Source organism: Chlorocebus sabaeus, chromosome 4, assembly GCF_047675955.1.
Source record: "Chlorocebus sabaeus isolate Y175 chromosome 4, mChlSab1.0.hap1, whole genome shotgun sequence".
NCBI classification, from domain to species: Eukaryota; Metazoa; Chordata; class Mammalia; order Primates; family Cercopithecidae; genus Chlorocebus; species Chlorocebus sabaeus.
The window spans coordinates 29,978,265-29,994,795 of record NC_132907.1 but is presented as its reverse complement, the minus strand read 5'-3'; the positions used below and the strand labels follow the sequence as shown (position 1 = coordinate 29,994,795).

General features: G+C 39.4%; 1 protein-coding gene across 9 annotated transcripts in view; it reads right to left on the bottom strand.

The window, feature by feature from the left end:
- ADAMTS6 (ADAM metallopeptidase with thrombospondin type 1 motif 6) overlaps positions 1-16,531 on the bottom strand; it is a 333,405-nt gene that overhangs the window by 20,195 nt on the left and 296,679 nt on the right. For 8 of the 9 annotated variants that reach the window (XR_005234665.2, XM_037982239.2, XM_037982240.2 and 5 more), the window contains one exon: positions 14,894-15,098. Coding sequence is in view for 8 of the 9 variants with exons in the window: in XM_037982239.2 (XP_037838167.2) it covers positions 14,894-15,098 (205 nt within the window). In the remaining variant the exon portion in view is untranslated. Of the gene's footprint in view, positions 1-14,893; positions 15,099-16,531 lie in introns of those variants that run through there. The other variant, XM_073014733.1, reaches the window with a different exon arrangement.

The following is a 16,531-nucleotide window of genomic DNA, read 5'->3' as shown; positions in this document are numbered from 1 at the left end:
TCCAGCTTTCTCCCCTGTATATCTGGACCCTTCCTTAAAAATCTGTACTTCAGGCCAGGCACGGTGGCTCATGCCTGTAATCCCAGCACTTTGGGAGGCCGAGGTGGGCAGATCACGAGGTCAAGAGATCAAGACCATCCTGGCCAACATGGTGAAACCCTGTCTCTACTAAAAATACAAAAATTAGCTGGGTGTGGTGGTGCGTGTCTGTAGCCCCAGCTACTTGGGGGGCTGAGGCAGGAGAAGCACTTGAACCAGGAGATGGAGGTTGCAGTGAGCCAAGATTGCGTCACTGCACTCTAGCCTGCAAACAGAGCAAGACTCTGTCTCAAAAAAAAAAAAAAAATCTATACTTCCCCTCAATCAAGGGAGGACCTTCCCCACAACATTTGGAAGCACTGTATATATACCTTTCATGCAAAAAACATTTCCAGATCTCCTACAGGAACTACACTAGACTGGGGAGATACAAAAATGAATGAAACAGGCGCTTGGTTGGAGACGTGAGTCTTGCTGAAGGTCCCAGCCAAATAAAGTCCTTCCTTCTTTAACTCGGTGTCTGAGGGGTTTTGTCTGCAGCTTGTTCTGCTACATTTCTTGGTTCCCTGACCAGGAAGTGAGGTGATTAACAGATGGTCAGATGGTTGAGGCAGCCCCTTAGGCAGCTTAGGCCTGCCCTGTGGAGCATCCCTATGGGGGACTCTGGCCAGCTTGAGTGATGCGGATCCTGAGCATGCTCCTGGGTAGGCAATTGCCCGAGTGGAACGCCTCACCAGAGCAGTGTGTGGCAGGCTCCCATGGAGGATCAATGCAGTGGCTGAACACCAGGAAGGAACTGGCACTTGGAGTCTGGACATCTGAAACTTGGTAAGACTAGTCTTTGGAACTTGGCCACTCCATTTGAGGGGAAGCATGGCCTGATCACCCACAGTGTGCCTGTACTGGCACTTTGGTTTTTGTTTTTGACTTGACTTTGATTGCTTGATACTTTGGTTTTGACCTGGCTTGGATTTCTGGATACTCTGATTTTGGTTTTGATTCTGGTTTTGTGTAAACTATAAAAGTATGTGTGTGCCCTTTTTATCTGTTCTTTGTTTCGTGGTGTGTGTGTGGTGTTAGCGTGGTGTTTTGTCTCGAAGAAGCATGGGTCAGGCACAAAGTAAGCCCACTCCACTAGGAACTATGTTGAAAAATTTCAAGAAAGGATTTAAGGGAGATTATGGTGTTACTATGACACCAGGAAAACTTAGAACTTTGTGTGAAATACACTGGCCAGCATTAGAGGTGGGTTGGCCATCAGAAGGAAGCCTGGACAGGTCCCTTGTTTCAAAGGTATGGCACAAGGTAACCTGTAAGCCAGGGCACCCAGACCAGTTCCCGTACATAAACCCTTGGTTACAGCTGGTTTTAGACCCTACCCCCTGCCCCCCAACCAGTGGTTGAGAGAACAGCAGCATAAGTGGCTGGCAGAGGCAAGGAAAGACACCAGCAGAGAGACAGAGAGGAAAGAGAGAGAAAAAGGGGCAAAGAGAGAGAGAGGAAAAGACAGAGAGGAAGAGACAGAGAGACAAACAGGGAGTCAAGAAGAGAGAGAGAGAGACAGGCAGAGAGAGAGGAAGAGACAAAGGCAAATGCAAAGTCAAAGAGAGAAAGACAGAAAGTCAAAGAGAGAAATAGAGAAATATACAAGTAGTTAAGAAAAAAAACCCAGTGTACCCTATTCCTTTAAAAGCCAAGGTAAATTTAAAACCTACAATTGATAATTAAAGGTATTCTCTGTAACCCTGTAACACTCTAATACCACTTTGTTTTCAGTGTAAACAAGGGCTTATCCCGAAAGCACTGAGGCCTTCCTATCAAAAATCCTTAACCCAGTAACCTGTGGATAGCCCAGATGCATTCAATCTCTGGCAGCAACTGCTTTGCTAACGGAAGAAAGTAAAAAAAATAACTTTTAGAGGAAACCTCATTGTGAGCACACCTCACCAGTTCAGAAGTATCCTAAGGAAAAAAAAAAAGGATGATTTAACATTAACCACTGAAAATTCCCTTAACCCAGCAGGTTTCCTAAGAGGGGATCTAAATCTTAATTACCAGACAAAGGTCCGACCAGACCTAGGAGGAACTCCCTTCAGGACAGGAGGATGGATGGTTCCTCCCAGGTAATTGAAGGAGAAAAAAAAAGCCATCTATCCCAATTCTAAGTTAATTTGGATTAAACAAGGTCTTATTAATAGCAAAGGATAATCGAAATCCCAAACTTATAAGGCTTTCAACAAAAGTAAAGTTTGCCAAAAGTTAACAGTGTAACATGTATTATAGTAGCTTCTAATCTTGTGGCCTTAGACAGTCTAGTCCACAGACATAAAAGAAGTTCACTTTGGAAAAGAATGGTTATCATCTTGGAAAAAAAAGGGGGGGCAGAATTTATGTAAAAAGAGTGTTATATGGTAAATTCTTGTCCTGAAATAAATTAACTGGTTGTTTAAAGAAAGAAATGTTTGTAATAAGTCAGAAAGTTGAGGCATATCGAATAATTGTCTGCGAAAGTTGTGAAAGAAAAAAAGTTATTAAAAAATAGAATTTATGCAAGAAATGTCATATAATTTAAAAGTAACTAGGCCTCCTGAATGTAAAACTATTGAAAAAAAACAGTTTATGTGCAAGGTGTATAAGGAAAGTAAAATATACCTTTGGTAAAAGGATTATAAGGAGGCATAAGAATGTAAATTTTTACCTACATTAAAAGGTTAAAAATATATATTGTTTTGAAGGTTTAATCAAGTTTTAAAACATTAATTGTAAATAAAAATCTGTGTGTAAACATACTGGCTAAAGTTAAACGGGTATCAACCAGTTTTTCTGTGAATTGGACATTAAAGTAAAAACACGAGTTTTTCTTAAAGCACTAACCTGCTCTTTAATAAAAATTATAAAAGGTTAAAAAGAGTCTATAAAAATCTTACCTTATGGCCCAACATTAAAAATTGAATAAATGTCTACAAAGTTTTATTAAAACTAAGTTTAACATTAATAGCACACTAATATAAAGGTAAAATTTAGATTATCTGGTATAAAAATCATACAGGAAGCATTGTCAAATATAAAATGGTGTTTGGCTTCTTTTGTCTAAAAACTAATAAAAATAGATGCTAAAGGAAATTTCTCAGTAGAAAGGCACCAAGGACTATAAAGTCCACTGCTGATGTCCCCACATTTAAAACAAAGGTCAGTTTCTTAGAAATTATATACTTGGTTTATCTTCCACTTTCCTGTCCCTCAAAACTAAAAGTCTTTTAGAATAGGTACCACCCCTAGAATTTCCAGTAAACCAGCACCAGCCTGAAGATCACCTTCTCATCAAAGGTTGGAAAGAAGAAAAACTCGAGCCAGCCTAGGAAGGACGCTACCTTGTGCTGCTAACCACCAAGACTGCCATTCATAGAGCAGAAAAGGGATGGACTCACCACACCTGAGACAAAGTGCCACCCCCTACAGAGTCATGGGCCACAGTCCCAGGGGAAAATCCTACCAAATTAAAGCTAAGAAAAATTTAACGCTTTCATCTATTCTATTACTCTTTCTTCTTCCCTCGCTCTATTGCTGACCATTTAGTTATTAACATAACCAAGTCAATTTTGCCTCAAACTATTGCATTTAACGCTTGCCTTGTTATACCCTGTGGGGACTTGCCAAGTCAAAGAAAGCTCTCGACTTCAGAAAAGTACCTCTGTCCCTCCTGTCTCTCCTCAGACTGGGCATTAGTAAATTAGGACCATTTAATCTGGGTAAATTTCAATAAAGACTCCAGTGTCAACCAGGAGTCTTGCCCCCCAATATAGAGCTTTCATGCCATAGTTGGTCCAACGTTCTGTGGACCACTAAAGAGCAAGGATGCACTACCCCAACCAGTTTTTGTAATTTCCTAAAATCGTATATTCGTTTTACTAGAGGATCATAAAAGTTAAAGACTTAAAACAAACTTTGGCAATTAAAACAGGATACCAAGATGCAAATGCCTGGTTGGAATGGATCAAATATTCCATCTGCATGTTAAACAAAAGCAATTGTTATGCTTGTGCACATAGCAGGCCAGAGGCCCAGATTGTCCCCTTTCCACTAAGGTGGTCCTTCAGTAGACCAGGCGTGGGCTGCATGGTAGCTCTCTTCCAGGATTCTATAGCCTGGAGTAATAAGTAGTGCCAAGCTCTCTCTGCTATATCCCAAAGTCCGGCACCCTGCGGGTCAGCCCTCGAGGGTCATCCAGCCTCCATCTCCCAACACTAAGTTCACTTCATGTCTCTCACGACAGGGAGGAAACTTAATGTTCCTTGGAGACCTGAAGGGATGCAGTGAGCTTAAGAATTTTCAAGAGCTTATCAATCAGTCAGCCCTTGTTCATCCTCGAGCAGATGTGTGGTGGTATTGTGGTGGACCTTTACTGGGTGCTCTGCTGAATAACTGGAGTGGCACTTGTACTTTAGTCCAGTTGGCTATCCCTTTCACCCTGGCATTTCATCAACCAGAGGGAGGAAAAATAAGACATTGTAAAGCGAGAGAAGCCTCTTATGGGTCTTTCAACTCTCACGTCTATGGAGTCCCATGGGGAACACTAGATCAATTTAAAGCTTGAAATCAAATAGAGGCAGGATTTGAGTCAATATTTTGGTGGGTGACAGTTAATAAAAATGTAGATTGGATAAACTACATCTATTACAACCAACAGCAACAAGCTTTTCATGAGTTAAAAGAAAAACTCATGTTGGCCCCAGCCCTGGGGCTACCTGACCTGACAAAACCCTTTACACCCTATGTGTCAGAAAGAGAAAAAAATGGCAGTTGGAGTTTTAACCCAGACTGTGGGGCCCTGGCGAAGGCCAGCGGCCTATCTCTCAGAACAACTAGACGGGGTTTCCAAAGGCTGGCCCCCATGTCTAAGGGCCCTGGCAGCAAGGTCCCTGTTAGCACAAGTAAGAAGCAGATAAACGAACATTTGAGCAAAACCTGAATATAAAGGCCCCCCATACTGTGGTAACTTTAATGACTACCAAAGGACATCATTGGTTAACAAATGCTAGATTAACCAAGTACCAAAGCTTGCTATGTGAAAATCCCCACATAACCACTGAAGTTTGCAACACCCTAAACCCCACCACCTTGCTCCCAGTATCAGAAAGCCCAGTTGAACGTAACTGTGTAGAGGTGTTGAACTCAGTTTACTCTAGCAGGCCCAACCTCTGAGACCATCCTTGAACATCACAGACTGTGAGCTGTACGTGGACGGGAGCACTTTGCCAACCCCTGCAAAGTGACTCTGAAAAAGATGACAAGCCCTGCTGCAGTCACACCCGGAAGCTGACTGGTCCACGCATGGCTGAAGCATGAGGAAACTCATCGTGGAACTCATGTTCCTTAAAATTTGGACTTGTAGGGTAAGGACTACAACTGACCTTTCTCAGACTGACGGCTGTTCCCAGTGTATACATCAAGTCACTGAGGTAGGACAAAAAGTTGCTATAGTCCTATTATTTTATGGTTATTATAAGTGTACTGGGACTCTAAAAAGAACTTATTTGTATAATGCTATTCTATACAAGGTATGTAGCCCAGGAAATGACCAACCTGATGTGTGTTATGACCCATCTGAGCCTCCCATGACCACAGTTTTTGAAATAAGATTAAGGACTGAGGACTGGTGGGGGCTCATAAACGATACGAGTAAAATGTTAGCCAAAACAAAAGAAAAAGCAGTGCCCAAACAAGTCACCTTGAAGTTTGCTGCCTGTGCTGTCATTAATAGTAATAAGTTAGGAATAGGATGTGGTTCTGTTAATTAGGAAAGAGGCTACACGGCAGAAAACAAGTACATCTGTCATGAATTAGGACTGTGTGGAAATGAATGTGGATACTGGTCTTGTGTCATTTAGGCTACTTGCATAAAAAAGAAAACGAATCCTCTCCATCTTCAGAAAAAAAAATGAATTAAATAGTCTCTACCCTAAAGGAGCTCAGAGTCTTATTTAGGAGACAGACATGGAAACACAGGTTAATGTTAAAAGCATCATATAAGTGGATGTAGAACACATAAATTATCGTGCCCCTAACACCATCAGCCTGTTTTATAACTATGTATTTACATGTCTTTTCATCTCTACTAGACTATAAGCTCCTTTAAATTACTCCATTTGTTTCATCTTTGCATGCTTGTGTGCATGAAAACACACACATGCGTGTGCACACACACATACACACACACACCCCCCAGGAGCCAGCTGAGGACTCTGAGTAAACGCTTGATAAATATATGCTCTTCTTTATCTGGAAAGGTGACAGTTCTGATTTACCATTAGGTAAATCAAGATGTACTAGTTGTGGATGGGGAGATCTAGGTGAACACCGTACACATGTACACACACGGATTTTGTTAGGGGCAATCTTTGAGCCTAGAATATGTCATAGAAAGAGAGAAAAATATTAATAATTTTTTCAGATGAAAATCAATGATTCAATGCAAACTTTATTACAATGAATATAATCACAGAATGCATTTCCTCCAACTTAGAAAAGGTTTCATTAAGATGCATTTTGAAGGAGGATAACACAATTTTTTCCAGTGTAGCTCGAGAAGAGGCTTTAGTTAGGGAGGGAAGATCAAGAGAGAAATTCCTGATCCCTTTTATTCCTCTTCACAGCCTAATCAATATCCTCATAACCTGGTGCTGCCTCACTCTACCCTTACAATCTGTCACTAGGTCTTATTAATCCAATTCCGAAATCTCTCTCACACCTGTTGATTTCTCTCCATCTCTACTGCCACTAAGCTTACTTCAGACAAACATCATTTCCCATATAAAATTTTGTAATGGCTTTCTAGTAGGTCTCCTGTTTCTTCCTCTTGCTTCACTCAAATCCACTCCCTAAACTTTAGTGAGAGGGATCTTTCTAAAACACAAATCCAGTTATACTGCATTTTGATTGAAAAAAAATCCCTTAATGGCTTACTATTGCCTTCAAGATAAAAATTCAAACTCTATATATGCTTAGTACACCACAGTAGTAAGGCTCTACTTACCTCTTGAAGTTCATCTCTCTATATGTCAGTCATATAAAATAATTTCTAATATTCTCCAGTACTAGCCCAGTGTCAGGCACAAAGCGAATAGTGTTGCTTTTGCAGCTACAGTAACTACTACTGCTGCTAATAGCATCTATCATTTAATAAATACTGTATATACCAAGTGTGCTAAATGCTATAATTTACATAGTGCTTACAACTCTCCTATGAGGTGGCAATTATTATTCTGTTTTTTGTTTTGTTTTTTTTTTTTAAAGGTGGAGTCTTGCTCTGTCGCCCAGGCTGGAGTGCAGTGGCTGGATCTCAGCTCACTGCAAGCTCCGCCTCCCAGGTTTACGCCATTCTCCTGCCTCAGCCTCCCGAGTAGCTGGGACTACAGGCGCCCACTACCTCGCCCGGCTAGTTTTTTGTATTTTTTAGTAGAGATGGGGTTTCACCGCGTTAGCCACGATGGTCTCGATCTCCTTACCTCGTGATCCGCCCGCCTCGGCCTCCCAAAGTGCTGGGATTACAGGCTTGAGCCACCGCGCCCGGCCCTATTATTCTGTTTTTAAAATGAGAAAGCAAACTTAGAGTGACTGGTAAAAAGTCACACATATATTAAATGGTGGAGCCATTCTAATACTAATTCTTACTAAGTGTTTTCTGGATGTCAGACACTGTACTATGTACTTTGTATGTATTGTCTAATTTAATACAACAATCACTTATATTTCAAGAAACCAAGGCATGCAGTAATTTCTGTAGAATAAATAAAGCCCTAATCCAAGTCTTTGAGCTTGCCTCACTTGTGTCGAGTCCATTTCTATCTCTTGAACTTGTTCCACTTGTTTTAATCCTCTTCACTTCATGCCAAGTCTCCTCCACTGTTCAAACTGAAGACTTAGAGGATTTCTGCCACTCTCTTAAAGCTTAATATTATCACTGGTAACAGTAACACTACTATACTGCTTTCAATATAATATTAAACATTATTAAACAAATGTTTAGGAATTATTATAGATGAGGAACTTCATTAAGGGTAAACAGCAAATGGTAAAGCTGGAACGAAATCGTAGGCCTTGTGACCCGTACTTTAGGGCCTACTTGTTATCCATTTCTCTGTTGTTATTGTATTCACAGGCTGCTCTTAGTGTTGGCAGAAACAAACTCATGACAATACATGGTAAATACAAATTATTATAAGAATAAGTTGAGGTGAAGTATAAGAGGATACAAGGCCACTTCATCCATATGTTATGCAAAAACATACAGGATGTATAGGGAACTCAGTTTTTGTATTTCGAGGCTATGATTAGTTTTCTAACAGGAGCATTCATTGAAAAATGCACTTGTGCCACTCCCCTGACTCCTTCACATTTTAAAATCATGTGTATGTATATTAAATTCTGGGACATACATCTCTTGTTTATTCTAATAACTTTTTCCAGTGGCAAGAAGCTTCTGTTATTAAGAATGTAGTAAAATCTAGCTGCCTTTCCTAAAATCATATGCCAGGTCGTACTTACAATTAGGGGAGACAAAGAATGCGAAGACACACAATTCATTCACCTCTGTCTGAGAAGTCCCAAGGAAACTCAAACCAAAACCAAACCAGATATGATTGATAATAAGAAGGATAAGGCTGGGCACAGTGCCTCACGCCTGTGAATCCCAGCACTTTGGGAGGCCAAGGTGGGTGGATCATGAGGTCAGGAGTTTGAGACCAGCCTGGCCAACATAGTGAAACCCTGTCTGTACTAAAAATACCAAAAAAAAAAAAAAAAAAAAAAAAAAATTAGCCAGGTGTGGTGGCACGTGCGTGTAGTCCTAGCTATTTGGGAGTAAGAGAACTGCTTGAACCCAGGAGGCAGAGGCTGCAGTGAGCTGAGACTGTGCCACTACACTCCAGCCTGGGTGACAGAGCGAGACTCCGTTTCAAAAAAAAAGGGAAAAAAAGGAGGATAAGAAGACAAAGCAGCACTAATATTTATTGTGTCAAGTAGTGTTCTAAATCCTTGGCATGTAATTACCTAATCCTCATAGAAACTCCATGAATTGAGTACTGTTACAAATCCATTTTATAGGTGAGGAAACTTAAGTGCTAAGAGGTACACACAAATCCTGATGGCAGTTTCCTACTAAAAAGAAAGCTCTGAAAGATACATGCAAAAAGACTAACCTTCTGTAGAACAATGTGCAGTTATGTGTAAAGGTAAACACATAATGACATTTACTTAGGCAAGAAATCATTTTAGAAAAATTATACCTCAAAATTCACTATTTTAGCCAAGGATATTTTATCTTATAGTAACAGAGGTATAGAGATTTTATACAATATTTTCAAGAGACTGAATGACTGAAAATTAACCAGATTTTCAAGACAGTGAATGACTGAAAACTACATTGCTGTCAAATTTGTTACTCAGTGAATACACCAGGCCTGAACCCTGCAGATCCAGCCACAAATATTACATGTCTACAGCCAGAGTCTCAATTCTGGTCTCTGCAAATATTGTACTTCTTACAGGTGATTATAAAATTAAATGTTTAAAAATTGCTTGTAAAAATAGTAAAGGCACAGGAATGCCACTTAAACCTGGTTCATTTAAGTAGAACCTAGCAAGTCCTTGTGACCTTATGTCAGAGATGTTCAAGCAGAGAAGTCCTCAGTTTGTTTTTATATTTACTTATTCCTTCTGCTTTCTTGAGGCCTAAAAGGCCTCATTTTTCCCTCTTTACCCTACTGATAAATACAGTATCCCTTCCTAATCCGCAGTTTCATTTTCCACAGTTTCAGTTGCCAGTGATCAACTGAAGTCTGAAAATAGATGAGTACAGTACAGTAAGATGTTTAGAAAGAGATGTTACATTCACAGAACTCTTATTACAGTATGCTGTTATAGTATTGTAATTTTATTATTATTGTTAATCTCTTACTGTGCCTAATTTATAAATTTATAAATTAAACTTTATTATAGGTTTGTATAGATAGGAAAAAAGTATATAATATATATAAGGTTCAGTACTATCTGCAGTTTCAGGTATCCACTGGGGGTCTTGGAACATGTCCCCTGTGGATAAGGGGGGACTACTATCAATGTGTTTGTCCATCTGAAGTCCTCTGTTTTATTTAGCTATGTAAAAAATAAAAATAAAATAAAATAATAAAAAAAATAAAATAAAAGATAAAAATTTCTAGAAAAGCAAGATGAGCCATGGTTATGCATGTATAGACATGTGTGTTATGTAATATATAGACATTAACTTAATTATGAATGCTTCGGAGCATTCTCCAGAGATAATCATTGGCCTATACCCACACAAAGAGTATGTTTTTGCATAACTTTTGAGTGTGCAGTAAAATCTATTAGTAATAATTAGAAATTGGGATACTTAGTTCAATACTATATTTTTTAGATCAAAGAATAGTTATAAACATCAAAATTCATCTCATTCTTTCTCATAATAAACCTTTAGGTAGCAGGGTAGAAGATATTATAAAATTTAGAAGACTAGTGGTCTATTCTTTAGTAAAATTGTTTCTCATTATTTCTCCTTATGTGGGTAAATGCCTATTTTTTCCTCTTTATTCATATAATTAGAATCTCATGATCATTTAAAATCCGACCAGACCTTCTGTTTTTTGTTTTCATCTCAGTGGACTATAAGAGGTGACTTTTATGAGAGATGCATTTGCTTCAGCTTAAGAAGCAAAAATATATTTTGCAGAAAAAGTATTTGAAACCAACCAGGGAAAAAAATTTGGCCCTCACCTGTAAAGGACAGAAACATTAACATTTCGGGGTTACACTGAGTTCTCCCTGGAGAAACGGGTTTAAATTACTTAGTCAAGGCCGGGCGCGGTGGCTCAAGCCTGTAATCCCAGCACTTTGGGAGGCCGAGACGGGCGGATCACAAGGTCAGCAGATCGAGACCAGCCTGACTAACACGGTGAAACCCCGTCTCTACTAAAAAAATACAAAAAACTAGCCGGGCGAGGTGGTGGGCGCCTGTAGTCCCAGCTACTCGGGAGGCTGAGGCAGGAGAATGGCGTAGACCCGGGAAGCGGAGCTTGCAGTGAGCTGAGATCCGGCCACTGCACTCCAGCCTGGGTGACAGAGCAAGACTCCGTCTCAAAAAAAAAAAAAAAAAAAAAAATTACTTAGTCAAAGGACTAAAGTAGAACCTAGGAGTATACGAGGTACTAACACAATTGTCTCATCAAACAAAACACAGTCCCTTGTAGGTAGATTTTCCCCATCTTTCTTAAGTAATGCTATCTAAACATAAGTACTATAAAGTCAGTTGAGTAAGATGCCAGTTACCCACTTGTCCAAGAGTAAGTACAAGAAATGTATCTTTTTCAATAGGCATTATTCTGTAGGAGTCAAATCAACCATTTTGATACATCAAAAGGATGGGTTAGGGCTGCTGGACCCCATCCACGGTATGCAGCAATGCTTTCAAGAGCTACTTGCCAAGTGAGGGCAAAAACAGAAAACTATTTAAAGTCCAAATAGCCCAGGTGATCCCAAGCATAGATTATAGGACATGTGAAAGCTGTGGCTTCATTAGTTCCGGAAAAGGCTGCTGATGAGCCATTTTCCACCAAGGTAATTTAACTTTTTTTTTCTTCCTTTTGCCATAAGTACTGGGTGGGTTTCACTGACGCTGGCTTTACAACAATGGAAATTTTATACTAGAAAAGGAAAGGGTCAAAGGGTAAATTCCTCTTGCTGCAATATGTTTTCACCAGTTGAACCTCACCCTTGTGATTAGCAGAGTTCAGACAGCTGAGCGTTGGAAGTGGGGAGGGGGCAGAAAGGGGAGGTTTTCATGGGTGTGTCAAAAAAAATTGTGTGAAATATTTGCCAAAGGTTAACTGAAAGAGACTGAATACCGCCTGCTCTTCTGCTGGGACGTTCTCTTTTCATTAGTGGGAGGTGTTCCATTCCTTTGGGAAGAACAGGCTCCTTGTTCTCATTTTGTTCACAATAGCTACTCAGACATCTATTTCATTTAACGTTATTTATTCTTACTTATTGTTAACCCATCCAGGGAAGGGAAGAGGTGGGCTGTCTGGTAAACTAAGGGAATGCAAGTGTGAGAGTAAAGACACCCCACATACCCCGCTTGGGGAAATAAATAGGAGAAACAGTATGGGGCAAAAATCATCTTTCCTCTTGAATAAAGGATGATGACAGTGGCAAAGATGGTGCACAATTAGAATTTTTGAGACAGTGACAGCAGCAGTTTTCAACCTGTGCTTACCCCAGAATTGTTTCCTGTCTGGGGAAAGACAACAGCAGCTTCCTTGGACAATGCTTTATCTGAGGTGGTAGTCCCCACATGTGTACTCCAGTCCCTCAGCACCATTTCTTGCCCCTAAGCTTTGACTCAGGCATGTTAAAGAGTATTGCAGAAATGTGATTAAAAGTGTCCTCAGCTTAGATGTACATCTTCAGGCAGCCTCCAAAAATGCCTAAGAGCCTCTTAGAGCCATTTGAGTGAGTCACTTCAAAGAGTGGATAGATAAGAATCAAAATTCTAAGAGAGGGGTAAGAGCAACCTATATGAAGTTGAATTCTGAAGGAAACTTTAAAATAGCATTTGGAATGGAAGCATATCAGTTAATATATACAAGCTATCCCTCAAGGTGATTATATCTGGTTGTTTTATTTAAAAACATATAATGATACAGAAGAGTGTAGGTCAGAAGATCAGTTGAAATGAGGCTTACATGAAGTTTTGATATTTTAGTGGTTGGCTGCTTTTTCTTCTAGAAATTTCTCAGAAGGCATTCTTTCTGCTTATGAAGGATGATATAGTATAGAGTTCTGTATTCCAACCTTCCTAGTACCTATCACTATCAGTCTTTCATTTACTCTTAAAAACAAACCCTTTTCTCTCACACTGCTTTCATCACCCACTCTGTGTTTCTGTGCAGTCATTTCTCTTTTCAGGCATCCTTTCTCTAACTTCCCTGTTCTCTTCCCTACTCCCAACTCTATACCCCTGAATATTCAGCTTAACTCCCATCAACTAAAAAGCCTTCTGATCGTACTCCAGGCTATTCTGCCCTTCTCAGCTCTGAATTTCTATATTAATTATACGTTTATACCTCACAATCCACTGTTTTATTACACACTACTTTATATGTAGTATTCTCTAGTTGTTTCATGGGTATTTTTCATTTCCCCATGCTTACAAGATTCTTTCATATTACCCATGGTGCCTATCCCAGTATGTTTAGTAATCACTCAAACTTACTGACTTGACCTGAAGCCCTCAAACTGTGGCAGCCAATCATCAGGTCTCCTATTATGATTTTCCCATAACAAATTTCTCATACCAATTAATATTTATGGATTTCTATAAGGATCCTGGGCACTAACATGTATACAACTCTCCAGAATGTCTATTCTTTATCAATGGATTTATCTTTCAAATCAGTTTAGGAGTTAATGCATCCCATTAGGGAATAGAAGAGTCCGTACTATTTTCCATAAACACTGACAGAATAATACCAAGGATATCTCTACATATGACTGAAATATATAACTAAAAAATCTAACTTAGGTAGGCAGAATGTAATTATTGAAGCTGGACTATGGCCAGGACACTTGGAAGAACACTCCCAATTCCTGTCAAAGATTCCATGGATAACCGCAACTGGACAGAATCTCCACTTCCATGTACCATCTTAAACACAGTGCTTCTTTTGGTCATCTGCTCCAGCAAAATAAGGCCACTCAAGCAGTAAGATTCACAGGGGAATAGTTACATCCAAAGGTTCCTAAAGAACAATGTTTAATCTTTTTGTTTGTATTTTGACAAATGTATGAGGTCTACAGGAAATACCCAAAGCAAGTACCACAATGTTTCTGGCAGGATATATTAGAAGAGTCTGAGATGCATCCTGTTTTGCTAACTTGAAAGAAATGTCTCTGGTTATATAGCAAGGTACTCATTCTTAACACTTAACACACACTATAGAAGGTTTCAGCTCTTCTTCGGGAGATGTGGAAAATGATATAGTATGCAAATGTATATATCTTATGGATACTGAGGAGTCAAAAATTAACTACCTCTTACCTCATTTTTCATAAGGTAATTTTTCTGAGTTGCTCTGGATTTTATTAGGCTATTTTGTATACATCTATGCCAAGAAAACATTATCTTGGTCAGGTCTTCCTCATGTAAGTGAAGGGAATGATCAATTTCAAATTTGACATTTTCCTATGTTGTAACCTTCAGCTCCATATTTCTTCCACAGTTGAAATAGAAGGCATAAAATATATAGATATAGATATGTCATAAGTGATAATGAATTGATCACAATTCATACCTAAGAGTTATGTAATTAGGCTGCTACATTACTTGAAAAAAGATATTTTAAAAATTGTGCTTTCCAAATGAGATCCTAGAAAAGGTCATTCTAGATCTTCAATAAGTTTTAGGGTAAGAAAGGTTCTTGACTCTCCTTTTGAACTTCAATTTTTAATCACATATCACAAATTCTAAACTTGTGATGTGCTCAATAGTAAGGAGGAGAAAAACCACTTATAAAGAGTACCCACTATAATGTTATTTCAAATTTACTTTGGACTTATTTTTAACCAAATTGATGACAAGTTTCTCGCTGATTTCCCTTACCTAGCCAAAAAAACCCTTTACTTCCTGACAAGCAGCAATAAAATATAACATGGTCAAATTCACTATTACGCAGCCCTTACTTGTTGAGTTCTAAGATGCTCAGGTGTCCTTAATATTAACTGATTTGGGATAGATAGTTAAGACTTCAAAACATATACCTATGGCCTCAGATTTCCTTACCTCAGACCAGTCCAAAGCCACCCACTGTGGTGGACATGACTGGTTGTTGCAGGGCTCTTTTTCAACAGGCCGGTGTGTTAAACAACCACTGTAGTCCAGCGTCTCCTCCTCAGAAGGTCCAATCTTCCTGATGCAGAGCACTGCCCTTGTGCGCATCCCACCATCACAAGTCTTGCTGCACTCCAACCAATCTCCAATGAACCACCTGCAGCAAGACGTGGAAGAAACACAGAAAAGCATTTCCTCGGTGCATCCAGAGATTTTTAGCTAAGTGAAGGCACTTTCACTGATGGACTATGAGCTGACGTTTCAGTGTTGGTTGATAAGACAAATAGCAAATGAAAAAGCTGCTAAGGAAAAACCTTTAGTGTCATTTGCTTTCTAAAGTGTAGTGTGGGCTTTGGAGCAGGCAGAACCCAGGTTCAAACAAGTGCACTATGTCTTTAAACCTCTTTTATTTTTCTCCTTTTTAATTACATTCTAAAATGTGGATAACAATGATCAATCTCATAAAATTGTCATGAGGGTTAAATAAGGTCATATATAGAAAGCTCCCAGTGGTGTGCTAGTAAATGTTTAACCACTGGCTCCCCATGGCAGCAGGGTGGGGGAGTTCTGATTTGTGGCATTTGCCAATTTTTGTAGTGTAAAAACCTCACTATGGCCAATTTCAAGCTACCAGCTTGATATACTAAAGGTGAACAGGAGAAGATATGCTAATAATAGGGTCCTATGAATCAATACTAGCTGGCTCCAGCACACCACTGAATGCTTCTAACGTAGTGTCTGTCATGTAACAAACAAGAAATAGTAGCTATTTTTATTATTATGACATTGAGGCAGGTTCCCCCATAATTAAAAATTTTATGCTAAAACCACTGTAAGGAAATTGGGGATTTGTTTTTCAATTTCCAGAAATAAACCTCTATGAAGATACGACTTGAATGTCCTTACAGGGACAGAGAAGCCCGGTATCCATCCTGAGGACATGGGAGTCTTAAAACACCTTCAGCAAGATCAGAGCTCTGAGCTAGCTCTATGAAAACATGCAGATCTCTTGTTTCAACCTTTCGACTCCTAAAAACAGCTTCCACACAGCTAATGTGGAAAGAAATGCAAATGTCTTAGAAAAAATAACATGTCTCACATTTGTAGGTACACTACACCTTTACCCTAAAGTCATAAACTTTCACATATATAATTTCAGGGGGTTTGTGGTTTGTTTTGTTTTTTTGCAACACTTCTGTAGGACTCACTCTTCTGGACACATTAATTAGTCTAAGGGATGTAACTCATGATCTAAATCAGATCAATGAGAATTCTGGTTTAGAATTTTTATATCTCAACTAGAGCAAAAGGGACCCTTTCCTTTCTGGTCACAAAGGTGCATAAGAAGATGAGTCCAGAGCTGCAGTGGCTGGGTTCCCTGTCAAGTGGAATTAGCTGATTTCAAAGAATGCAGAGGAGCTAGAATGTCTGGATGGTGTGTGAGTCCTTGATTCCAGCCATTTCTCAAGCTAGGTCCCCCTTACACTTCCCTCAGCTTTGTTACATAAATCTTACGTGCTGAAGCCAGCTCAAGCTGAAGTTTTGTTATCTGTAACAAGGGTCTTGACTGACATATTGTATTTCATTTAT